This window comes from Salvelinus alpinus, chromosome 18, assembly GCF_045679555.1.
Source record: "Salvelinus alpinus chromosome 18, SLU_Salpinus.1, whole genome shotgun sequence".
In the NCBI taxonomy this organism is placed as follows: Eukaryota; Metazoa; Chordata; class Actinopteri; order Salmoniformes; family Salmonidae; genus Salvelinus; species Salvelinus alpinus.
Window position 1 is genome coordinate 45,552,443 of NC_092103.1, and position 26,789 is coordinate 45,579,231.

Below are 26,789 nucleotides of genomic sequence, written 5' to 3' on the forward strand. Positions count from 1 at the left end.
CACACACATAAAAAGATAGGGGAGGTGGGTATTGACGTCATCTTTCAACTACAGAGGGACATTCCTGATGACACCTCACCTCTACCGTTCCCATGACAACTCTGACTCCTACTCAGAGCGTCTTGGCTCGTCCAATGCGGTTGCAGTGTTATTTGCAGAGAGAGAGAGAGAGAGAGAGAGAGAGAGAGAGAGAGAGAGAGAGAGAGAGAGAGAGAGAGAGAGAGAGAGAGAGAGAGAGAGAGAGAGAGAGAGAGAGAGAGAGAGAGAGAGAGAGAGAGAGAGAGAGAGAGAGAGAGAGAGAGAGAGAGAGAGAGAGAGAGAGAGAGAGAGAGAGAGAGAGAGAGAGAGAGAGAGAGAGAGAGAGAGAGAGAGAGAGAGAGAGAGAGAGAGAGAGAGAGAGAGAGAGAGAGACATATTGCAGCCTCTCCAGTTCTGAGAGTAATGCAGGAGAGGGAGTTGCAACAGTGTTGCTCATGGATGAGGGAACGTTGCTATGAGAGGGATTGTGCTGATCCCAGAGCTGTGACGACCTCATCACATTCATCACACTCATTACATTCATCACACTCATCACATTCATCAACCTCATCACATTCATTACTGCTGCAGAAATACCAACCAACACTGGGTCTCCACCATCCCCCAACACACAGACATGTAGACTACACACAGACATGCAGACTACACACAGACATGTAGACTACACACACATACATGTAGACTACACACAGACATGCAGACTACACACAGACATGTAGACTACACACACATACATGTAGACTACACACAGACATGCAGACTACACACAGACTACACACAGACATGCAGACTACACACAGACTACACACAGGCATGCAGACTACACACAGACATGTAGACTACACACAGACATGCAGACTACACACAGACATGCAGACTACACACAGACATGCAGACTACACACAGACATGCAGACTACACACAGACATGCACACTACACACAGACATGCAGACTACACACAGACATGCAGACTACACACAGACATGCAGACTACACACAGACATGCAGACTACACACAGACTACACACAGACATGCAGACTACACACAGACATGTAGACTACACACAGACATGTAGACTACACACACAGACATGTAGACTACACACAGTGACCTGTCCCTAGCCAGTAGTAGTGTACTATGTAGGGAATATGGGCCCTGGTCAGTAGTAGTGTACTATGTAGGGAATATGGGCCCTGGTCCGTAGTAGTGTACTATGTAGGGAATATGGGCCCTGGTCAGTTGTGGGTGTACTATGTAGGGAATATGGGCCCTGGTCCGTAGTAGTGTACTATGTAGGGAATATGGGCCCTGGTCCGTAGTAGTGTACTATGTAGGGAATATGGGCCCTGGTCCGTAGTAGTGTACTATGTAGGGAATATGGGCCCTGGTCCGTAGTAGTGTACTATGTAGGGAATGTGGGCCCTGGTCCGTAGTAGTGTACTATGTAGGGAATATGGGCCCTGGTCCGTAGTAGTGTACTATGTAGGGAATATGGGCCCTGGTCCGTAGTAGTGTACTATGTAGGGAATATGGGCCCTGGTCCGTAGTAGTGTACTATGTAGGGAATATGGGCCCTGGTCCGTAGTAGTGTACTATGTAGGGAATATGGGCCCTGGTCCGTAGTAGTGTACTATGTAGGGAATATGGGACCTGGTCAGTAGTAGTGTACTATGTAGGGAATATGGGCCCTGGTCAGTAGTAGTGTACTATGTAGGGAATGTGGTGGCATTTGGGACGTGGAACCAGTCTCTCTGATGTCATGTCTCTCCGAGTGGTTAATGATGAATTCTTCGAAGACCCATGACAATGAGATTTACTAGCACAGGAATGATATGTACTAGCAGAGTAATGATATTTACTAGCACAGTAATGATATGTACTAGCACAGGAATGAGATTTAATAGCACAGGAATGAGATTTACTAGCACAGGAATGAGATTTACTAGCACAGGAATGAGATTTAATAGCACAGGAATGAGATTTAATAGCACATTAATGATATGTATTAGCACAGTAATGATATGTACTAGCATAGTAATGATATGTACTGGCACAGTAATGATATGTATTAGCATAGTAATGATATGTATTAGCATAGTAATGATATGTACTAGCACAGTAATGATATGTATTAGCATAGTAATGATATGTACTAGCATAGTAATGATATGTACTAGCACAGTAATGATATGTATTGGCATAGTAATGATATGTATTAGCACTGTAATGATATGTATTAGCATAGTAATGGTATGTATTAGCATAGTAATGATATGTATTAGCACAGTAATGATATGTACTGGCACAGTAATGATATGTATTAGCATAGTAATGATATGTACTAGCACAGTAATGAGATCTCTCAAGGTTGTGCTATGACGTGGTCTTTACAGTCCATAGTGATGATCATGGTTTCCAAACAACCAGAAACCTATGAATGGTAGAAATTTTATCCGGTAACTCTTTGGTTACGAGTCTATTGCTGACTTCTCTAAATTATTTGAAATGTAACTCTCTCTCTTTCCATCTCTCTCCTCTGCTCAGTGCGTCCACTACAGACCTGTCGGGTTACGACCCAGGTTACCTGAGGAAGAGTCCAGACCAGTACAGTTCTAGAGGAAGTATGGAGAGCCTTGGGGAGCACCACAGCCACCCCGCCTACAGGTGCTGCTCTTGTTAATATGGCCTTTTTATCCTCAATCATTTTCAATGTGGGTAATGCTGTCTGTCTCCGGTGGAGCAGCCTGCTACCTTTAATATCTAATCAAATCATTCAATCAAGTAAGGATCAAATAACTACTCTCCACTCCCCTTCCCTTCCCTTCCCTCCCCTCTCCTCTCCTCTCCTCTCCTCTCCTCTCCTCTCCTCTCCACTTCTCTCTCCTCTCCTCTCCACTTCTCTCTCTCCTCTCCCTCTCCCTCGCTCTCCTCTCCTCTCCTCTCTCCAGTTCTTCCTGCCACCAGCTGTCTGCCTCCAAGTCTTCCAACAGTATGGACCACCTTCACAGCAAGAGAGACTCAGCCTACTCCTCCTTCTCTACCAGCTCCAGTATCCCAGAGTACCTAGCGGCCGCTCCGACCTTTAGTAAGGAGAGGTCATACTCCATGGAGACAGTTCCACAGAGGGGTGGGGTTAGCGGAGGAGGGGGAGGGGCCGTGTCGGAGGGCATGCAGCATGCTGACATCCGATACGTCCGTACGGTCTACGACCCCCAGCAGGGAGGTGCCCAAGAGCACGAGGTCAGCTCCGCTGCGTTGCTACGCAACCACGAGGCCGGCAGGGTGGGTTCTCGTAGTGGGGGCAAGGCCTCCTGTCACCGCGGCAGCAGTAGCTGTAGTAACAGCAGTGGCGGAAGCAACGGCGGTAATAACCATGGTAATAACCCCAAACGACACAGCGTTGGGCCGATCTGGGGCCAGTCTCAGTCCGCCGGCTGCAGTTCCTATGAAAGCCTGAAGGGGGCGCCGCCTCCTCCCATGCGGAGTGACAGCTACGCGGCGATCAGGCACCACGAAAGGCCCAATTCCTGGTCCAGCCTGGAGCAGACTCGCTCCCTTAGGGCTCTCCACAAGGGGTCCACCTCCTCCTGGCACCACTCCTCTGGGTCCGTGGCCTCCGGCTCGGGGAAGGGCTCCTACGGGGCCGAGGGCCAGCTCCACACCGTCATAGAGAAGAGTCCTGAGAGCAGGTATTTAGTCTATTCTATTGTATTCATTGGCTTCTGCGGAAGGAGTTAGAAGCTGTGTTTTTTTAACCTGACATTAGTGCTCTGTCTACATGTAGACATCACTGAGATGCACTGTCAACTGTGGGACCTTATATAGACATCTGTGTGCCTTTCCAAATCATATCCAATCAATTGAATTTACCACAGCTCAGTCAAGTTGTAGAAACATCTCAAGGATGATCAATGGAAACAGGATGCACCTGAGCTCCATTTAGAGTCTCATAGCAAACAGTCTGAATACTTATGCAAATAAGTATTTGCTGTTTTTCCTTTTTTTTTTAAATAGATTTTCCAACATTTTTAAAACCTGTTTTAGCTTTGTCATTATGGGGTATTGTGTGTAGATTGATGAGGGGGGGAATTATTTAATCAATTTTAGAATAACGCTGTAATGTAACAAAATGTGGAATAAGTCAGGGGTCTGAATACTTTCCCGAATTGCACTGTACTTTGTATCCCTCATTTACTCAAGTGTTTCTATTATTTTGTCAGGTACCTGTTCCGTTGTTGCTGTATGTTGTGTTTGTTCCAGTTTCTCCTTGTTGAATGAATAAAGCTTCTTCCTCTTCTTCTAGCCCCACCATCAAGCCCAAACAGGGCGTGGGTCAGGTCCCCCAGCCCCCTCAGCCCCAGAATACATCTGGCCGCCTCATGTCGCCCCAGGGCATCTACCCCGTGCCCCCTCCGGAGACCCACTATGCACAGATGCCCACCAGCAACCCCAGCAGTGTGTACCCAGGCCTGGCCAGGGAGAGCAGTCTGAGCAGACAGAGAGATCTCCAGGCGTTAGGGCTGGGGATCAGTGTGGATACAGGCCTGGCCAGGGAGAGCAGTCTGAGCAGACAGAGAGATCTCCAGGCGTTAGGGCTGGGGATCAGTGTGGATACAGGCCTGGCCAGGGAGAGCAGTCTGAGCAGACAGAGAGAGCTCCAGGCGTTAGGGCTGGGGATCAGTGTGGATACAGGGATTGAGGTATCTGTAGAGAACGGATACCAAAGCAACACTTTCAACTCCTATGTCACCTGTTCCAACCAGCCTCAGCATCATGACTTAGCTCAGCCTCCAACCATACAGCCAGCCCAGCCTGTTAACAGAGGGGGTGACAGAGGACATGAGGAGACCCAAACCAAACTGGGTCTCTACACGTCTTATTTGAAGGGGGAGGGACAGACCGTCTCCCGAAGGCAGAGCCAGCAGGGTCATGGACAGGGTCAGGTGTACAGACCCTCCTCAGCCCAGTCCATAGGTCAGGAGAGGAGAGACCCGTACACTCCAGTCCAGCCGCAGAGAGAGAGGGTACCCAGGTATTCCCAGGGCTCAGAGAGTTACACTGAGAAGCATCAACAGGGACAGGTCAGACACACTGAACACAGCCATCCAGACCCTCAGCCTCCTACTACCATGCCCACTAAGATATCCAAGGGCCACGTTCCTCAGGGGATCAGGATTAGCAGTACCCCAGCCCAGGGGCCTGATCATCGGGTCAACAACCAGAGGTCCAGGTCCCCCCTCCGGCACTACAGCGACCCCAGTCCACCCCACCACCAGAAGAACCAGAGGGGACCAGAGCACCCCCTGACCCGGCTAGAGAATGCCCTAGCGGAGGTCCAGCGCTGTGCCAGTCCAGAGAGCTCCGCTAGGAGTCAGAGCAGCCACCAGAGGAGCCCGTCTGTCCTGGAGAAGGTAAACCGGTTCGAGCGCCAAGAGCAGAGGAAGCAGAGGAGTCATAGCATCAATGCCAGCCACACCAACCTGGGACCCTCCTCCTCCTCCTCCCGTCCAACTCAGCCTCAGCACAAGCACCATGAGAGGGCCATGAGCTATGGTGCTGGTATGGATGACCTGCGTAACATGCTGGAGAGAAGCAACAGCCCCAGCAGCCCCTGCAGAACACAGAGCTCCTCCTCTAGCTCACATCATGGGAAAAGTACGGTGGCCCACAAGGGTCATCATTACGCAGAGCGGCAGAGGCCAGGGAGTTGTGACCAGGCCAAGCCCCAGAGCTCCAGGGACCCCCACCACCAGCCTAACCCCCTGGACCCTCACCCTGGCTCGGCCCTACAGAGGAGTATGAGCACCTTCCAACTGGGTAGCCAGGAGGGCCAGGAGGAGAACGGCCATGACAGGGACAGGTAACTGCTCTAATGTACCTAAATGTGAATTATATCTGTTCAGTTTATTGTGGTCAGAACCATTTGACCAGGTCTACTTCCTGGTACATGTTAATGTGCGTGGCTAATAAAAAGTGATTGTGATTCTGACAGAGAGTTCCATTGGAGGGATGACCTGCAGGACCTACTGGGGACCATCCAGGACACATCCTTTAACCGGGCCTACAGGGACAGTATCAAGGACGCCCAGTCCAAGGTGCTCCGATCCACCTCCTTTAGACGCAGGGACCTGGGAATCAGCTCCAGCTCTAACCAGAGCTCCAACAACCCACCTCCTGGTGTCAACAACAACCCACTTCCTGGTGTCAACAACAACGCCCCTCCTGGTGTCAACAACAACGCCCCTCCCGTCCCCGCTAAGCACTTATCCTTGGAGAGGAAGGCAATGGCCCCCAAGACCGGTCCCAAACCCTCCATTGTCACCACCACTGTACCAGCCTCCGCCCCAGCCACTTCTCTGTCCCCTCACACCCCCAAAGAGAGGCACACGATCACCACCCCAGACCCAGTCCCAGCCCCAACCACCTCTCCCTCCCCTCACACCCCCAAAGAGAGGCACACGATCACCACCCCAGACCCAGTCCCAGCCCCAACCACCTCTCCCTCCCCTCACACCCCCAGAGAGAGGCACCTTGTCACCCCCAATCCCGAGATGTTCAACCCCCCAGAGCTCCCCAGTGTCCCAGCCTTGGGCCCACCAGTCCCGGCCCGAATTGGTGGGCGTAAGAGGCTCACCATGGAGCAGAAGAAGAGATCGTACTCCGAGCCAGAGAACATGCACGAGGTAGGTGAACGTATCCAGGATGCCATCTCCTGCTGTTTTGTCTTGGAACAAAGTACTTAAAGGTAGACTCAGCGAGATGGCATTGCAACAATACACCACCGCCGATATTGAGATGAGCGCAATCACAGTCACACAGATGATCTGTGCATGGATGTGCTTTGCACTGCTACAGTGTGGTTTAGTCTCAGGCTTTAACGCTCTTAGTTGTTGTGGAAATTGACCCACTATGCGTTTACTTCATGCAACGTCACCTTGCTACCTTACTGCCTCTCCATTCAGGGGAGCTGCACTGACTCTGTGCCTATCTTCTAGGTGGGGTTAGAGTCTGACCCGAGGAGGAGTGCCCAGCACCACCAGATCCTGTTCCCAGGCACAGAGACCAGCGTGGCAGACCGCAGGAGGATGTTTGAGGTGGCAACCAGTCGCAGCCTGAGCTCCAGCTCTCAGGATCCCCAGGCCCTCCAGGGCTCCCAGGCTGGTCTAGCCGTCTCCCGGCCGGAGCTCTGGCAACTGCAGCAGGATGCCCTGGCTGACTACATGGAGAGGAAGAGAGGCTGGAGGACAGACAGGGACAGGTCCGAGGGGAGACGGCATCGTCACCGGCCTCACAGTGCTTACCTCCAGCCCTTCACAGACACCCAGAGTGTCTCTTCCACCTCCACCACCAGCCTAGCCTCTCTCCAGGAGCTGTTTGGCCCAGACAGCAGCCTCTCTGGTGAGGAGAGGCTCTGCTCCACCCTGCCTCCCGGTCTGCAGCTCCAGGGCAGTGTATACCCAGGCAGGGTGACTGCACCACACATCCATGCCCAGGTCCCCACCTCAGTCTCCACCTCCCACCAATACCCCACTGGATTTGGATCCAACAGGCCTCTGGAGGGAGTGCCAGCACCAGCACCAGTACCAGCACCAGCACCAGCACCAGCACCAGCCAAGGCCTACGAGGCTTTCCGGAGCCAGCGAGGCGATGGGTCCTTTGAAAGAGCGACTCCAGCCCGGAGCTCTGGGAAGTCGGCCTCAGCGGAGGATCTTCTAGAGCACTCGGAGGAGAGGCCTGCACCACAGCACTTCAGATCCCGCTCCTCGCCCTCTGTAGAGAGGCTCAACCAGGTACACTCTCTATCTTTTAGATTTTTTTTTGTGAATGAAATGTTACTCTGGTACAAGACCAAAATAGAAGCACCATGCGATTCAGTTCCATAAAAACAGGTGACTTTAGGTCTAGTTTTAGCTGTATATCTCAGGTTAGATGGTATATTAACTAGCCTGGTCCCAGATCTCTTTGTGTTGTCTTTAGTTTTTTTAAGGGGTAGATATTGCAGATAGATTGTAGCTTCTATCAATGTAATTGTCGGCATCATTTCCAATCCCCCATATATGTTTTTACAAATATATATATAAACTCAGCAAAAAAAGAAATGTCCTCTCACTGTCAACTGCGTTTATTATTATTTTTTTAATTTTATCCCCTTTTCTCCCCAATTTCGTGGTATCCAATTGTTAGTAGTTACTAACTCATCGCAGTCTCATCGCTACAACTCCCGTACGGGCTCGGGAGAGACGAAGGTCGAAAGCCACGCGTCCTTCGAAACACAACCCAACCAAGCCGCACTGCTTCTTAACACAGCGCGCCTCCAACCCGGAAGCCAGCCGCACCAATGTGTCGGAGGAAACACCGTGCACCTAGCTACCTTGGTTAGCGCAAACAGGAGTCGCTGGTGCGCGATGAGACAAGGATATTCCGACCGGCCAAACCCTCCCAAACACAGACGACGCTAGGCCAATTGTGCGTCGCCCCACGGACCTCCCGGGCGCGGCCGGCTGCGACAGAGCCTGGGCGCGAACCCAGAGTCTCTGGTGGCACAGCTAGCGCTGCGATGCATTGCCCTAGACCACTGCGCCACCCGGGAGGCCCTAACTGCGTTTATTTTCAGCAAACTTAACTTGTGTAAATATTTGTATGAACATAAGAGACATAAACTGAACAAGTTCCACAGGCATGTGACTAACAGACATGGAATAATGTGTCCCTGAACAAAGGGGTAACAGTCAGTATCTGGTGTGGCCACCAGCTGCATTAAGTACTGCAGTGCATCTCCTCCTCATGGACTGCACCAGATTTGCCAGTTCTTGCTGTGAGATGTTACCGCACTCTTCCACCAAGGCACCTGCAAGTTCCCGGACATTTCTGGGGGTAATGGGCCTAGCCTTCACCGTCCGATCCAACAGGTACCAGACTTGCTCAATGGGATTGAGATCCGGGCTCTTAGTGGGCCATGGCAGAACACAGACATTCCTATCTTGCAGGAAATCACACACAGAACGAGCAGTATGGCTGGTGGCATTGTCATGCTGGACGGTCATGTCAGGATGAGCCTGCAGGAAGGGTACCACATGAGGGAGGAGGATGTCTTCCCTGTAACGCACAGCGTTGAGATTGCCTGCAATGACAACAAGCTCAGTCCGATGATGCTGTGACACACCGCCCCAGACCATGACGGACCCTCCACCTCCAAATCGATCCCGCTCCAGAGTACAGGCCTCGGTGTAACGCTCATTCCTTCGACGATAAACGCGAATCCGACCATAGGTTTCAGTCACAGATGACGGCTCCAATAAGCCCCAAATGCATAGCCGCGAGAAGATGTTGGTGGGTGGAGGCGCTAAAATGTGTAGCATGCTCTACAGACACTCTATGGGTCCGCTAATACAGGACTAGTAAAGGGTTAGTACTACTCTAATACAGGACTAGTAAAGGGGTTAGTACTACTCTAATACAGGACTAGTAAAGGGTTAGTACTACTCTAATACAGGACTAGTAAAGGGTTAGTACTACTCTAATACAGGACTAGTAAAGGGTTAGTACTACTCTAATACAGGACTAGTAAAGGGTTAGTACTACTCTAATACAGGACTAGTAAAGGGTTAGTACTACTCTAATACAGGACTAGTAAAGGGTTAGTACTACTCTAATACAGGACTAGTAAAGGGTTAGTACTACTCTAATACAGGACTAGTAAAGGGTTAGTACTACTCTAATACAGGACTAGTAAAGGGTTAGTACTACTCTAATACAGAACTAGTAAAGGGTTAGTACTACTCTAATACAGGACTAGTAAAGGGTTAGTACTACTCTAATACAGGACTAGTAAAGGGTTAGTACTACTCTAATACAGGACTAGTAAAGGTTTAGGGTTAGTACTACTCTAATACAGGACTAGTAAAGGGTTAGTACTACTCTAATACAGGACTAGTAAAGGATTAGTACTACTCTAATACAGGACTAGTAAAGGGTTAGTACTACTCTAATACAGGACTAGTAAAGGGTTAGTACTACTCTAATACAGGACTAGTAAAGGTTTAGGGTTAGTACTACTCTAATATAGGACTAGTAAAGGGTTAGTACTACTCTAATACAGGACTAGTAAAGGATTAGTACTACTCTAATACAGGACTAGTAAAGGGTTAGTACTACTCTAATACAGGACTAGTAAAGGATTAGTACTACTCTAATACAGGACTAGTAAAGGGTTAGTACTACTCTAATACAGGACTAGTAAAGGGTTAGTACTACTCTAATACAGGACTAGTAAAGGGTTAGTACTACTTTAATACAGGACTAGTAAAGGGTTAGTACTACTCTAATACAGGACTAGTAAAGGGTTAGTACTACTCTAATACAGGACTAGTAAAGGGTTAGTACTACTCTAATACAGGACTAGTAAAGGGTTAGTACTACTCTAATACAGGACTAGTAAAGGGTTAGTACTACTCTAATACAGGACTAGTAAAGGGTTAGTACTACTCTAATACAGGACTAGTAAAGGGTTAGTACTACTCTAATACAGGACTAGTAAAGGGTTAGTACTACTCTAATACAGGACTAGTAAAGGGTTAGTACTACTCTAATACAGGACTAGTAAAGGGTTAGTACTACTCTAATACAGAACTAGTAAAGGGTTAGTACTACTTTAATACAGAACTAGTAAAGGGTTAGGGTTAGTACTACTCTAATACAGGACTAGTAAAGGGTTAGTACTACTCTAATACAGGACTAGTAAAGGGTTAGTACTACTCTAATACAGGACTAGTAAAGGGTTAGTACTACTCTAATACAGGACTAGTAAAGGATTAGTACTACTCTAATACAGGACTAGTAAAGGGTTAGTACTACTCTAATACAGGACTAGTAAAGGGTTAGTACTACTCTAATACAGGACTAGTAAAGGGTTAGTACTACTCTAATACAGGACTAGTAAAGGGTTAGTACTACTCTAAAACAGGACTAGTAAAGGGTTAGTACTACTCTAATACAGGACTAGTAAAGGGTTAGTACTACTCTAATACAGGACTAGTAAAGGGTTAGTACTACTCTAATACAGGACTAATAAAGGCCTAGTGCACTACTTGTTGTGAAAATGTTTATTACATTTTTTGTGATTCATATATTTTTGAAATGTTTTTCAGGGGGGTGCTCCAGCATCCTCAGCACCCCTACTTCCTGTGGCTATGCCCCCTACTTCCTGTCGCTATGCCCCTATGGTGAACGAGGGGCTTGTAGAATCATGATTATTTCAAGTTTTTTAGTTCATCGTTCGCCGGAAGGGGGTTCTGCATGCTCCAGGCATTACTGACTCAAATGAACGAAATGAAAGATTTATTATTTTGACTGAACGAGTCGGAAAGATCTGAGTCAGTATAAGAGCGATCGTCAATAACACAATGAGTTTTCATAAGTTGCTGTTCTGCCATGATTAGTGCACCGAGTTCTGCAGCAGCTGACTGCGTTAGCTAATGCTAATGCTACGACGTTATCACATCGATCAAATGTTACAAAGTACCAAGCCACACCAGTGCCAGCTGTCGAAGCCAATTTCTGAGAACAGACCTAGAACTTTGGTGCAGTAAAACTTTATCAGAAAGCTGGCTGGCGGACAAAATCTGGAGATGAGTTCCACGCTCCTGGCAACTGAGTGTCGTGTTAGGATGACGCCATCTGACGGAAGACAATGGTAGTGTATGTAGCGACTCTCTCGCTCTGAGTGCTTACAGACTTACTGACGATCTCACTGCACATACCAATCCGGAGAAACACACACACACACACACACACACACACACACACACACACACACACACACACACACACACACACACACACACACACACACAGCACCAGCGTGGAGACATAATCCCACTATGAATCATCCTCTCTAACATTGCTACAGTATAAACCCACCGTGACTCCATCGCCAGGGGAAGTATACCCCCCTGAATATTTATACTCAACGTAAACACTAATAATCATAAAATGTCCGTCCAAATATCATCCTATTCCCTATCTAGTGCACTACTTTGGACCAGAGACTGCTGTTTTCCAATCCTACTGTGGGTGGGTTTTTCCTAAATAAATCAATATCCATAACTTCTGTGTCAGCCTGAATCACTCTGGAATGTTATGGTTTACCTCATCCTCCTCTCACAAAGTAACCATCTCTCTCTCGCTCTCTTTTTCTCTCGCTCGCTCTCTCTCTACCCATCCCCCACCCCCATCTCTCTCTCTCTCTCGCTCTTTTTCTCTCGCTCGCTCGCTCTCTCTCTACCCATCCCCCACCCCCATCGCTCTCTCTCGCTCGCTCTCTCTCTACCCATCCCCCACCCCCATCGCTCTCTCTCTCTCTCCCTCGCTCTCTTTTTCTCTCTACCCCCCCGACCCCCCCCCCCATCGCCCTCTCTCCCTCTCTGCCTCCGCCCTCTCTCTTTCTCTCTCCATCCCTCTCTCCTTTCAGGACTTCGTGACAGGAGGAGATCTGAGGATGTTTCCGGACTTTTCTAATGAACCCCAGCTGTTCACACACAATGACAACAACAGGTTTGTTTCCATAGAGACAGAACCTTTTGTGTACACCCCAATCGGAACCCTATTCCCTATATAGTGCACTCCTTATGACCAGGACCCATAGAGCTCAGGGCCCATTGAACTCTGGTCAAAAAGTAGTGCACTACATAGGAAATAGGATGCTATTGGCCATTAGCAGAAGAAAAAAAGTCTCTCTGGATAAGAGCGTCTGCTAAATGACTCACATGTAAACAAATGTACATTTGGGACTCACGCCGTCTGTGCGTCTGTCAAATTCATTACATATACAACGGGGAAATAACCAACAGTACTCCTCACATACTTGTCTTAGTAGTTAAGGCCAAAGTGTTTTCCACTTTAGTCATCCCATAGTTTCTGATGATCTCTCACATTTTTCCTCTCAAAGAACTACGTTGATGATGGGAACTGAGAAAAGTTTTTTTTAATTTTTGAAACATGCAGCAGACTTTTTAAGGTAATAGCCCCTGGTCAGCGCCTTACTTGGTCAGTGTTCTACTGTTCTGTTCGCTGCTATTTTAGAGCAGGATTGTCCTGGTTGGTGCAGAATTCCTGGCATTTAGTAGGGAAAACCCCCTGGCAAACATGGATGAAAAATGGCATGCCAGGGATGGATGTGATTGGAAAGAAGGGTAGAAGCTCATACTCAACAGTCTTGTGTGTGTGTGTGTGTGTGTGTGTGTGTTAATTTCTTTCCAGGTCCATGGACAAGCAGCGTTCAAAGCGTCCCGTCTCAGCCTCCCAGTCCCAGTATGTGGCCACCCACTACCTGCTGAATCAGGGTCCTTCCCAAAGCAACACCCCTGTGATGAGGAGAGAGAGGCAGAGGAACCCCGATCGTCAGCGGGCCCTTAGTACATCCGGCCTGGCTGCCTCTGTAGGTCTACCCTGCCCCTTCTCCTCCCCAGGCACCAGCCCCAGCACTAGCCTTGACTGGCAGGTATGTCTATCTGTCTGTCTGGCTGTCTGTCCGACTGAATGTCCTGTGATGCATTTTGTATCTAAGTTTTTGTGTTGCCTTTATTTAACCAGGTAAATAATTGAGAACACATTCTCTTTGACAGTAATGACCTGGCCAAAATAGAGTTTGGCTTGTGATGTATTCTAGATGTCAGGAAGGCCTATGTTGTTACCAGACACATTTCCCCTCAGGGATAATGAAGTATTCATGAATTTATTCAGGTCAGTGAGAGGTTAGGCCAGGGAAACCTGGATGCCATCGCCTTCCCCTGCCTGTCGCAGGTTGAGGCTCCCAGAGCCATGTCCCCAGAGACCAGGCAGAGCCCCACAGCACATCAGAACCAGAACCAGAATCTGCAGACCAGGACCAGACTGGCCTCATCAGACACCAGCACTTCAGAGGAGACCCTGAAAGACTTCCCCATAGAGAGTCCGGCTACCGTACCAAAGACCATCCTACCTAAGACCTCTCCAACCCCACCTCCTCCTAAAACCTCTTCCAGACCACACCCCCTGCTCTCCCTCCGCATCTCAGAGTCCAACCTGCAGGAGACCCCGCCCTTACACATAGCCCCGCCCACACAGGTAGTCCCTCCAATAGTCTCCTTACAGGACTATGACGAGGTGTTCCTCCAGGAGCTGGCCCCTCCCTCCCCTCCTCCTCCCCCGCTCCCCATCAGGGAGACGGACATCACAGAGGACTTCCCTCCTCCTCCTCCCCTTCTCCTCCTCCCCTCCTGCTCACCCCCAGACAGAGAGGAGCATCATCCTGAGCTACAGCACTTCAACAGGTACAACATGCTGTCACCGCCACACATTACTACTGCACAATATAACAACGTTTTTTTCCACTATTCTAATGTGCATAGACAAAGAGACACTGACAAGATCAACATAACACCTGATATAATGCAACAATGTTGAAATGTTCAATCTTTTAGAAAATTGTCTCCTCATCATTACTGCCATGTGTACCGTCTGTTTCTGTCCATGCAGCTGTGAGTTCGTGGAGGCTGTGTGTCCAGAGAGAAGACCATCTATCTCCTCCCCTTCCCCTCAGACAGTCCCCCCCTCTATCCCCCAGCCTGAGACCCCGACCCACCAGACCCCCATCGACCCCAGCAGCAGTATCCCAGATCCCCAGCAGGGGCCTAGCGGTAAGGAAAGCCTGGGGTTAGAGTACCATCTCCTGGCCAGGAGGGAGAGGTCTGCTGGGGAGCTGAGGGTGGAAGCCCTGGTCAGACAGCTGGTGTCCCGGGGGGATAAGACCCTGAGCCCGATGGTGGACACCTGGCCCGGGGGCGGACGGACCAGCACTATGGACCTGATGGAAGAGATCTTCCCCGCTGGGGGAGGGAGGTTGCCGTGGCAACGCCGTAGGAGCAGCACCTGGCTGGAGGACAGGTGAGAGGGGGAGGAGACAAGGGAAGAGGGGACGGGAGGGGAGGAGGAGAGAGGTGGGGTGAGGTCTGGTTATCCAGCGGGACTAAGGAAGTATGTGTACGTGTGTGTTTGTGTGTGCATGTGCTTGGTGTGTGTGTGTGTGTATGTGTGTTTTATTCCTGTTATGTAACTTAATGATAGGCTAGACTATATGATCAGGGTTCATTAACAACAGGTATGCTATAACAGAGGGCCTTTGTTGAGTCTGATTACATTATGGCTCAGTTTATTGCTTGACGTCACAAAACAACTCTTAGGGTTTCAGAATAGATCATTAGTCTAAGTTGTGAAATTAGATTACATACAGTAAGAGCAGCTAAGTAAGCAAGTTTCCTTTAGGCTGGTGTTTTTATGTGATGTGAGGCTTAATGATTATACTATTCAAAACAAAAAAACGAAGTTTTAAGTGAGTATAGGCATTGGTCTGAAGCTGAAAAATAAAGGAAATTCACATGAGCACCACAATGCCTACTGCACCCATGCTCTACCAAGGTTTTCCAGCACCCAGCGTTGACCTACTACAGTAGCTATGTTGGTATTGTACTTCACTGTGTATGTAGGTTCCTTAGGATTCAAACCTTCTCAAACAGCCTGATTCATGCTCATAGAGGAGGTGCTTCCACAATAATGTGATTTATACCACATACAAGTTAAAGTATTGGATTCTTCACAAAATATAAATTGTATAATGTTATCCCAATCCTCTTCAATGGCTGTGTGAAGTTGCTGGATATTGGTGGGAACTGGAACACGCTGTCATACACGTCAATCCAGGGCATCCCAAACATGCTCAGTGGGGTGACATATCTGGTGAATATGCAGGCCATGGAAGAACTTGGACATTTTCAGCTTCCAGGAATTGTGTACAGATCCTTGAGACATGGGGCCGTGCATGATCATGCTGAAACATAAGGTGATGTCGGCAGATGAATGGCACGACAATGGGCCTCAGGATCTCGTCACGGTATCGCTGAGCATTGAATATTTGCCATCGATAAAATGCAATTGTGTTTGTTGTCTGTAGCTTATGCCTGCCCCATACCATAACCCCACCACCATGGAGTACTCTGTTCACAACGTTGACATCAGCAAACTGCTCGCCCACACGTCTACCATCTGCCCGGTACAGTTGAAACCGGGATTCATCCGTGAAGAGCACACTTCTCCAGGGTGCCAGTGGGCATGAAGGTGAGCATTTGCCAACTGAAATCGGTTACGACGCCGAACTGCAGTCAGGTCAAGACCCTGGTGAGGACAACGAGCACATAGAGGAGCCTCCCTGAGACGGTTTCTGACAGTTTGTGCAGAAATTCTTCAGTTGTGCAAACCCACAGTTTCATCACCTGTCCGGGGTGGCTGGTCTCAAACGGTCCCGCAGGTGTAGAAGCCGGATGTGGAGGTCATGAGCTGGCATGGTTACATGTGGTCTGTGGGTGTGAGGACGATTGGACGTACTTCAAAATTCTCTAAAACGATGTTGGAGGTGGCTTAAGGTAGAGAAATTAACATTCAATTATCTGGCAACAGCTCTGGTGGACATTGCTCGAGGCAGCATGCCAGTTGAACGCTCCCTCAAAACTTGAGACATCTGTGGCATTGTGTTGTGTGACAAAACTGCACATTTTGGAGTGGCCTTTTACCCAATCTCCCGGGTGGCGCAGTGGTCTAGGGCACTGCATCGCAGTGCTAGCTGCGCCACCAGAGTCTCTGGGTTCACGCCCAGGCTCTGTCGCAGCCGGCCGCAACCGGGAGGTCCGTGGGGCGACGCACAATTGGCATAGCGTCGACCGGGTTAGGGAGGGTTTGGCCGGTAGGGATATCCTTGTCTCAGTATGTAAAAATGTAATAAAATGTATGCACTCTACTGTAAGTCGCTCTGGATAAGAGCGTCTGCTAAATGACTAAAAATGTAAATGTAAAAATGTAAAATTGTCCCCAGGTGCACCTGTGTAATGATCATGCTGTTTAATGAGCTTCTTGATATGCCACACCTGTCAGGTGGATGTATTATCTTGGCAAAGGAAAAATGCTCACTAACAAGGATTTAAACAAATTTGTGCACCAAATTTGAGAGAAATAAGCTTTTTGTGTGTATGGAACATTTCTGGTATCTTTTATTTCAGCTCAGGAAACATGGGACCAACATTTTACATGTTGCGTTTATATTTTTGTTCAGTATAGTCTGAAGTACAAGACCAACATAGCTACTGTAGTAGGTCAACGCTGGGTGCTGGAAAACCTTGGTAAAAGGTGAGTTATCACTAAATATAACATTTACAACCAAATGTACATTTATCAGATGTAGACAACTTTATAAATACAATTCAGGGATGGCCACAATTGCTCTTGACAAGATACAGGTTTATACAGGCTTTTTTTTAAAGCCCAGTTCTACCACACCTGATTCTACTATTCATGGTCTCGAACAGCTGAGGTCTTGATGAACGGCTGAGGTCTTGATGAACAGCTGAGGTCTTGATGAACGGCTGAGGTCTTGATGAACGGCTGAGGTCTTGATGAACGGCTGAGGTCTCGATGAACGGCTGAGGTCTCGATGAACGGCTGAGGTCTCGATGAACGGCTGAGGTCTCGATGAACGGCTGAGGTCTCGATGAACGGCTGAGGTCTCGATGAACGGCTGAGGTCTCGATGAACGGCTGAGGTCTCGATGAACGGCTGAGGTCTCGATGAACGGCTGAGGTCTCGATGAACGGCTGAGGTCTCGATGAACGGCTGAGGTCTCGATGAACGGCTGAGGTCTCGATGAACGGCTGAGGTCTCGATGAACGGCTGAGGTCTCGATGAACGGCTGAGGTCTCGATGAACGGCTGAGGTCTCGATGAACGGCTGAGGTCTCGATGAACGGCTGAGGTCTCGATGAACAGCTGAGGCCTCGATGAACAGCTGAGGTCTTGATGAACAGCGGAGGTCTTGATGAACAGCGGAGGTCTTGATGAACAGCGGAGGCCTTGATGAACAGCTGAGGTCTTGATGAACAGCTGAGGCCTTGATGAACAGTAGTAGAATCAGGTGTGGTAGCATTGGGATTTAACAGAAGAAAACATGCATAACCCTGTGGATTGTCAAGAGCAATTTTAGTAACTCCTGATGCAAATACTGCTGAGAAACACCTGTGAAATACAAAGTCATTAAACAAGTGTAAAACACTCTTAAGAAAAATTAAATGTCAACTTTGGATCTCAGTAACGGACGGATGGCTCATGACAAGAGACGGGAGAGTGTGTTGTGTACCTCCCAAATTGATTTGCACATTTTCATCGAGATTTTAATTGAACATTGAGCTCCAATCAATGCCTATATATTATAGGGCCTATCACCCCCACAATACTCTCTGGTCATGAACAAGGGAAAGGATATCATATCTCACATGATTTTCTAGGTGAAATTGCTATGCGTCTTTTAAAGTGAACCTGTTTGTTTTTTTATCATGAACATATTGTTTTGGAGAGAGGGAGAGTTCCAACATACAGGATAACAGTGACGCCTGAGAACTGCTGAGATCCTGTCTGTAGTGTAGAACTCTCTCCCCATGTTGGAGTCAGACCACGTTTCAGATCATGTCATACAGACTGGGTCTGTGGAAGCTGAACACCACTGGCCTCTACTGACACATGTAACGTACAGTGAGTCTGGCTTGGTTAAAGAGTGGCACCACTGGCCTATACTGACACATGTAACGTACAGTGAGTCTGGCTTGGTTAAAGAGTGGCACCACTGGCCTCTACTGACACATGTAACGTACAGTGAGTCTGACTTGGTTAAAGAGTGGCACCACTGGCCTCTACTGACACATGTAGCGTACAGTGAGTCTGGCTTGGTTAAAGAGTGGCACCACTGGCCTCTACTGACACATGTAGCGTACAGTGAGTCTGGCTTGGTTAAAGAGTGGCACCACTGGCCTCTACTGACACATGTAACGTACAGTGAGTCTGGCTTGGTTAAAGAGTGGCAACACTGCCCTCTACTGACATGGTTTAATATTGAAGGTCGAAGAACAAAATGTCCTTCCTTTTTCTGTGGTAAAGAAGTCTCAGATCCTATACTATAATGTATTAAATACAATACTACTATTATTTGGCCAGAAAGGCAATTATTGTTTACAAAGAAACAGATGCACAATGATATTCTTGACATTCTCAGTTAGGTTTTAGGATAATGAATGTATGGAAGACATGTTGTGAACTTGTATCAAAAACCATGTTTCAATATTAAATGTATTATATTAAAGTAGGTTCCGTGGTGTCACAGTAGGTTCCGTGGTGTCACAGTAGGTTCCGTGGTGTCACAGTAGGTTCCGTGGTGTCACAGTAGGTTCCGTGGTGTCACAGTAGGTTCCGTGGTGTCACAGTTCCAACCGTTCTATTCTCTGAGGAGGATCAGGTTGATTTAAGTTTGACCCGATTCTACGGTGGAATGTTCTTCTTTTCTTAACATGCTCTTTCTGCCTGTCTGTGTCTGTCCTGCAAAATAGGCCAGTCATGAAGCCAAACCAGTCAGAGCTTATTCCTTATAGCAGGGTGGTGTGTGTGTGTGTGTGTGTGTGTGTGTGTGTGTGTGTGTGTGTGTGTGTGTGTGTGTGTGTGTGTGTGTGTGTGTGTGTGTGTGTGTGTGTACACCTGCATGTACGCGCTTGAGTGAGTTTCAACCAAATAACACACACACCTGAAATACCATAATAATTGTTTTGGCATCTCACACACTATTCAACAGACTAGTGCTTCCTGCTTGTTGAGTACTGCATGCTGCTTGTTGAGTACTGCCTGCTGCTTGTTGAGTACTGCCTGCTGCTGGTTGAGTACTGCCTGCTGCTTGTTGAGTACTGCATGCTGCTTGTTGAGTACTGCATGCTGCTTGTTGAGTACTGCATACTGCTTGTTGAGTACTGCATGCTGCTTGTTGAGTACTGCATGCTGCTTGTTGAGTACTGCCTGCTGCTTGTTGAGTACTGCCTGCTGCTTGTTGAGTACTGCCTGCTGCTTGTTGAGTACCGCCTGCTGCTTGTTGAGTACCGCCTGCTGCTTGTTGAGTACCGCCTGCTGCTTGTTGAGTACCGCCTGCTGCTTGTTGAGTACTGCATGCTGCTTATTGAGTACTGCATGCTGCTTGTTGAGTACTGCATGCTGCTTGTTGAGTACTGCATGCTGCTTGTTGAGTACTGCATGCTGCTTATTGCTGCTTACTGCATGCTGCTTGTTGAGTACTGCATGCTGCTTGTTGAGTACTGCATGCTGCTTGTTGAGTACTGCATGCTGCTTATTGAGTACTGCATGCTGCTTGTTGAGTACTGCATGCTGCTTGTTGAGTACTGCATGCTGCTTGTTGAGTACTGCATGCTGCTTGTTGAGTACTGCATGCTGCATGCTGCTTATTGAGTACTGCATGCTGCTTGTTGCTGCTTACTGCATGCTGCTTGTTGAGTACTGCATGCTGCTTATTGAGTACTGCATGCTGCTTATTGAGTACTGCATGCTGCTTGTTGAGTACTGCATGCTGCTTGTTGAATACTGCATGCTGCTTATTGAGTACTGCATGCTGCTTGTTGCTGCTTACTGCATGCTGCTTGTTGAGTACTGCATGCTGCTTATTGAGTACTGCATGCTGCTTGTTGAGTACTGCATGCTGCTTGTTGAGTACTGCATGCTGCTTGTTGAGTACTGCATGCTGCTTGTTGCGTACTATTGCAACGCAATGCTACAAGGCAAACATTTAATTGGAAATAAATGTAATTCTGGTGTACCAAAATGTAATGACGCTGTCGGTGTGATTGAAGCGTTACTACTCACTGCTTGTTGCTCACTGCTTGTTGCTCACTGCTTGTTGCTCACTGCTTATTGCTCACTGCTTGTTGCTCACTGCTTATTGCTCACTTCTTATTGCTCACTGCTTGTTGCTTACTGCTTGTAAGTGTACTGCTTGTTGCTTATTGTCTACTGCTTGTAAGTGTACTGCGTGTTGCTTATTGTCTACTGCTTGTAAGCGTACTGCTTGTAAGTGTACTGCTTGTTGCTTATTGTCTACTGCTTGTAAGTGTACTGCGTGTTGCTTATTGTCTACTGCTTGTAAGTGTACTGCGTGTTGCTTATTGTCTACTGCTTGTAAGTGTACTGCTTGTTGCTTATTGTCTACTGCTTGTAAGTGTACTGCTTGTTGGTTATTGTCTACTGCTTGTAAGTGTACTGCTTGTTGTTTATTGCATACTGTTTATTGCGTACTTCTTACTGTTTCCTGCTTATTCTGCAGTATATGTCAGTCGGGAGTTTCAGGGTCTAATGTGTCAGTGTATTCACGTGGTAGTAATGTCAACTACTGCTCACTCTCTTGTCTCTTTTCTTGTAGAAGTCAAGATGGCGTCTGTTCTACAGGACCTAGTCTGCTGCAGAAAACAGAGGAGGGAAGAGGAACACAACTGGATGAGGAGGAAGCAGACCTCAATCTAGAAAAGGTCTGAACTTTAATACTTAAGACATTCATCTTTAAATTAACTGACTGATATAACATCCATCTCAATTAAAAGGAACATTGAAGACGAAAAAAATGCCCATCCAACCTACGGTCCTCATGATTAGACCATTCAGGAGATGTACGTATCTCTGGGTAAAGAGGAGAGGTAGACCATTCAGGAGATGTACGTATCTCTGGGTAAAGAGGAGAGGTAGACCATTCAGATGATGTACGTATCTCTGGGTAAAGAGGAGAGGTAGACCATTCAGATGATGTACGTATCTCTGGGTAAAGAGGAGAGGTAGACCATTCAGGAGATGTACGTATCTCTGGGTAAAGAGGAGAGGTAGACCATTCAGGAGATGTACGTATCTCTGGGTAAAGAGGAGAGGTAGACCATTCAGGAGATGTACGTATCTCTGGGTAAAGAGGAGAGGTAGACCATTCAGATGTACGTATCTCTGGGTAAAGAGCAGAGGTAGACCATTCAGATGTACGTATCTCTGGGTAAAGAGGAGAGGTAGACCATTCAGATGATGTACGTATCTCTGGGTAAAGAGGAGAGGTAGACCATTCAGGAGATGTACGTATCTCTGGGTAAAGAGGAGAGGTAGACCATTCAGATGATGTACGTATCTCTGGGTAAAGAGGAGAGGTAGACCATTCAGATGTACGTATCTCTGGGTAAAGAGGAGAGGTAGACCATTCAGATGTACGTATCTCTGGGTAAAGAGGAGAGGTAGACCATTCAGGAGATGTACGTATCTCTGGGTAAAGAGGAGAGGTAGACCATTCAGGAGATGTGCGTATCTCTGGGTAAAGAGGAGAGGTAGACCATTCAGGAGATGTACGTATCTCTGGGTAAAGAGGAGAGGTAGACCATTCAGGAGATGTACGTATCTCTGGGTAAAGAGGGGAGGTAGACCATTCAGATGTACGTATCTCTGGGTAAAGAGGAGAGGTAGACCATTCAGGAGATGTACGTATCTCTGGGTAAAGAGGAGAGGTAGACCATTCAGGAGATGTACGTATCTCTGGGTAAAGAGGAGAGGTAGACCAATCAGAGACTATTATGCTAACAATCGACATACATATACATTGTCAGTGCTAACTTCGCCTCTCCTCCCATCCACTAGGTGGAGCTAGTCCAGGCTCTGACCCTTAGCGTTGCCTCACTCCGAGAGGAGAGAGAAGTTCTGGGTGAGGAGCAGAGGAGGTTCCGGGCCCTAGGGGGCCACATGGAGAGCCTGGTCCAGGAGCGCTGTAAGCCCAACGAGAAGGAGAAGTACAGGATGTTCATCGGGGACCTGGATAAGATAGTCAACTTGTTGATGTCTCTGTGTGGCCGGCTGGCCCGGGTCCATAACGCTCTCTATGCCCTGGACAGAGAGGAGGAGACAGAGGACAGCGCAGAGGAGAGGGTGAGATATTAAACATCTACAACACGGGGCAAATTCTTTTCAGCTACGACCGGAAGTAATATTCTGTAGCAGGTTAGGAGAGCATTTTCCCTAACCCTTTTCTTAACCTTAACCGAATTCTCCTAATAACCTGCTACAATAAAAGTCACTTCCGGTCGTAGCTGTATCGAAGTGCTGTGTAAAGAGTGTTTCTCTCTCTGCAGCACAGAGCAGGAAATTAAACTAAGCTGAACACTGCAACTTACCTTCATAACATCTCAGGAGTCTTTGTTTTAGTCACATGTACAGTATCAGCCTGAGGCTAGCTCCTTTGTTTCAGTCCCATCTATCAGCCTGTGGCTGGCTTCTTTGTTTCAGTCCCATCTATCAGCCTGAGGCTGGCTCCTTTGTTTCAGTCCCATCTATCAGCCTGAGGCTGGCTCCTTTGTTTCAGTCCCATCTATCAGCCTGAGGCTGGCTTCTTTGTTTCAGTCCCATCTATCAGCCTGAGGCTAGCTCCTTTGTTTCAGTCCCATCTATCAGCCTGTGGCTGGCTCCTTTGTTTCAGTCCCATCTATCAGCCTGTGGCTGGCTTCTTTGTTTCAGTCCCATCTATCAGCCTGAGGCTGGCTCCTTTGTTTCAGTCCCATCTATCAGCCTGAGGCTGGCTCCTTTGTTTCAGTCCCATCTATCAGCCTGAGGCTGGCTCCTTTGTTTCAGTCCCATCTATCAGCCTGAGGCTGGCTCCTTTGTTTCAGTCCCATCTATCAGCCTGAGGCTGGCTCCTTTCTTTCAGTCCCATCTATCAGCCTGAGGCTGGCTCCTTTGTTTCAGTCCCATCTATCAGCCTGAGGCTAGCTCCTTTGTTTCAGTCCCATCTATCAGCCTGAGGCTGGCTCCTTTGTTTCAGTCCCATCTATCAGCCTGAGGCTGGCTCCTTTGTTTCAGTCCCATCTATCAGCCTGAGGCTGGCTCCTTTGTTTCAGTCCCATCTATCAGCCTGAGGCTGGCTCCTTTGTTTCAGTCCCATCTATCAGCCTGAGGCTGGCTCCTTTGTTTCAGTCCCATCTATCAGCCTGAGGCTAGCTCCTTTGTTTCAGTCCCATCTATCAGCCTGAGGCTAGCTCCTTTGTTTCAGTCCCATCTATCAGCCTGAGGCTAGCTCCTTTGTTTCAGTCCCATCTATCAGCCTGTGGCTGGCTCCTTTGCTTGGATGCTGAGTGTTAAGGATACGTGACATCATGGACACTCTCGGATGGAATCGGATGCCCAGGCCAGATTAATCGAACCCCCACAATGACGCTGTATGCAGCCATAGTGGGGGTTCAAGCTAGGACTGTGTATACAGACTTTATTGAATAGTTTAATTATTTACATTTGTGTAGAGGTTTCTATCACAATTTAAAATGTACTAATTTAGTCATCTATTGGACTCCATAATGAAAACTATGTATACAATATACTGTAAGCAGCCATGCCGGGGTTCAAGCTTAATAAAATTGTATTTAGTAATTTACAGCTTAATCTAAATGTATTTTGCAATTAACAGTTCCTAGGACTGTGTAAGGACAACATAGCACATGGCTACTTAGTTATGCATTGTTTACATTTTAAGGGGTGTGTTCTTGCTCATTGTCCCGCCTCCCACTTATTCCTTATTTGGCAAAACTCTCCCTTTAGCCCCCCTTCCTCGACAGAGAAGATTGAGCAGGTTCTATCAGGGAAGGTGCTTCCAGCTCACAAGAACCTCTTTCACGTCCTATTTATGCTCACAAGCGGTCCTCGTTCAAGTCCGCTGGTGCAGTACTGCTTTTGTCCACCAGATGGGGCTCCACACACAGAGAACTGGGGTCAGAGGGCTGATAAACCCCACGAGGAAAACATCATGCCAGAAAGTAAACAGTCTGTTGACAACAGATAGATATTATGAATTTGTCACGTTTGACATCAAAACATTTCTACAATTTAGAATAAATGACATACCATGTTCAAATACAACAAACATGTTCCCAGACTGAGAAGACAAAAGTTGAAAGCAGACAACTGACAAGACTCCAAAATGGAGGAAAGTGAAGCAGTTTTCATAAAAATGGGTTGCACTTTACATTACAGCAGCACATAATAAAGTATTGGTGAGAATAACATATGGTTGGTAACAAGTTATAGTTAGCCACTCAGTCTCACAATGAAGTCCAACCGAACGTGTTTTAGCTAGTCAGAAAGTAGCCTATTGGCTCCGGTACACAGCGAAAAAGGCTTGAGATGCAAAGCTAATTTTGGCATTTAAAACAGCTGTAGTGACAACCAAATAACGTTAGTTACCACACAGGTATTTGATAAAGCCAGAGAAATGTACCTACTCCTGCTTACCTTTCGCAAAGATGTACCTTTTAAGGGTCTGGTTCTGGTAGTCCAGTCGTTCAAATGAGCTGTCATCAAATGGCAGATGGCTCAATGTCAACGTATACTTGAGGCGCCCTATCACTAGTCTGGTCGTCACAAAGTCAGAATTATGACTAAACCCCGCCCATTTCTACAATGTATCTTATTAAAATGTAATTTTAATACTAAACTTAACCCTAAATTTATCCACACTGTAAACCTTATGTCTAACCCTAACCTTAAATTATTATTTTTAGCACATTTTTACTTTGCGGCTGTGGAATCTGACTTTTTGGCTGTGGAATCTGACTTTGCGGCTGTGGAATCTGACTTTGTGGCTGTGGAATCTGACTTTGTGGCTGTGGAATCTGACTTTGCGGCTGTGGAATCTGACTTTGTGGCTGTGGAATCTGACTTTGTGACTGTAGAATCTGACTTTGCGGCTGTGAAATCTGACTTTGTGGCTGTGGAAGCTAGCGGAAACCCACTGGGTCTGGCTCAATGATCTGGCTACACATTACTCCAAATCATGTGAGTCGCGTCTAGGTTACCACAGATTATTCATTATATTGGCCAGATACTCTAGTGGCCGTTCTAACAATTAAAATAAATGTCTTAAAAAAATGGAAGGCAGTCGGCAGGCAAGATCTGGTGGGACCATTCTAGCCAATGAGAGGGCAGATACGAGTGTGATAACAGGCACACCTCTGATATAAAGTGATACAATGGCAACGCTAGCTATTCTTGGAATGTGAAAGGCCTAAATTGGTCTATTAAACGTTGCAGCTGTCTCGATATCCTACCAAGAAACCATATTGATATGGCAATGTTCCAAGAAACACAGCTATTGAATATGAATCAGGGGAATAAAGGGCATTGGATAACATGAATAAAGGGCATTGGATAACATGAATAAAGGGCATTGGATAACATGAATAAAGGGCATTGGATAACATGAATAAAGGGCATTGGATAACATGAATAAAGGGCATTGGATAACATGAATAAAGGGCATTGGATAACATGAATAAAGGGCATTGGATAACATGAATAAAGGGCATTGGATAACATGAATAAAGGGCATTGGATAACATGAATAAAGGGCATTGGATAACATGAATAAAGGGCATTGGATAACATGAATAAAGGGCATTGGATAACATGAATAAAGGGCATTGGATAACATGAATAAAGGGCATTGGATAACATGAATAAAGGGCATTGGATAACATGAATAAAGGGCATTGGATAACATGAATAAAGGGCATTGGATAACATGAATAAAGGGCATTGGATAACATGAATAAAGGGCATTGGATAACATGAATAAAGGGCATTGGATAACGTGAATAAAGGGCATTGGATAACATGAATAAGGGGCATTGGATAACATGAATAAAGGGCATTGGATAACATGAATAAGGGGCATTGGATAACATGAATAAAGGGCATTGGATAACATGAATAAAGGGCATTGGATAACATGAATAAAGGGCATTGGATAACATGAATAAATGGCATTGGATAACATGAATAAAGGGCA

The 26,789-nt window shown here is 47.2% G+C and overlaps 2 protein-coding genes across 4 annotated transcripts in view; one reads left to right on the plus strand and one right to left on the minus strand.

The window, feature by feature from the left end:
• Window positions 1–26,789, plus strand: part of LOC139544405 (protein Shroom3-like) — a 162,545-nt gene that overhangs the window by 131,677 nt on the left and 4,079 nt on the right. For all 3 annotated transcript variants that reach the window (XR_011668863.1, XM_071351452.1, XM_071351453.1), the window contains 11 exons: window positions 2,586–2,705; window positions 2,990–3,730; window positions 4,345–5,901; window positions 6,034–6,724; window positions 7,037–7,831; window positions 12,511–12,593; window positions 13,299–13,539; window positions 13,782–14,350; window positions 14,556–14,963; window positions 21,360–21,465; window positions 22,601–22,885. Coding sequence is in view for 2 of the 3 variants with exons in the window: in XM_071351452.1 (XP_071207553.1) it covers window positions 2,586–2,705; window positions 2,990–3,730; window positions 4,345–5,901; window positions 6,034–6,724; window positions 7,037–7,831; window positions 12,511–12,593; window positions 13,299–13,539; window positions 13,782–14,350; window positions 14,556–14,963; window positions 21,360–21,465; window positions 22,601–22,885 (5,596 nt within the window). In the remaining variant the exon portion in view is untranslated. The remainder of the gene's footprint in view (window positions 1–2,585; window positions 2,706–2,989; window positions 3,731–4,344; window positions 5,902–6,033; window positions 6,725–7,036; window positions 7,832–12,510; window positions 12,594–13,298; window positions 13,540–13,781; window positions 14,351–14,555; window positions 14,964–21,359; window positions 21,466–22,600; window positions 22,886–26,789) is intronic.
• Window positions 15,115–25,342, minus strand: LOC139544406 (coiled-coil domain-containing protein 15-like). The gene is made up of 3 exons (XM_071351454.1): window positions 25,235–25,342; window positions 23,131–24,768; window positions 15,115–21,396 (listed from the first exon to the last, which is right to left on the minus strand). The coding sequence occupies exon 3, from the start codon at window positions 20,402–20,404 to the stop codon at window positions 19,727–19,729; it is 678 nt and encodes a 225-aa protein (XP_071207555.1). The 5' UTR covers window positions 20,405–21,396; window positions 23,131–24,768; window positions 25,235–25,342; the 3' UTR covers window positions 15,115–19,726.

What these genes read in the sequence shown, in the direction of transcription:
- LOC139544406 (XM_071351454.1), bottom strand. Translation starts at nt 20,404, where the DNA reads ATGCAGTACTCAATAAGCAGCATGCAGCATGCAGTACTCAACAAGCAG.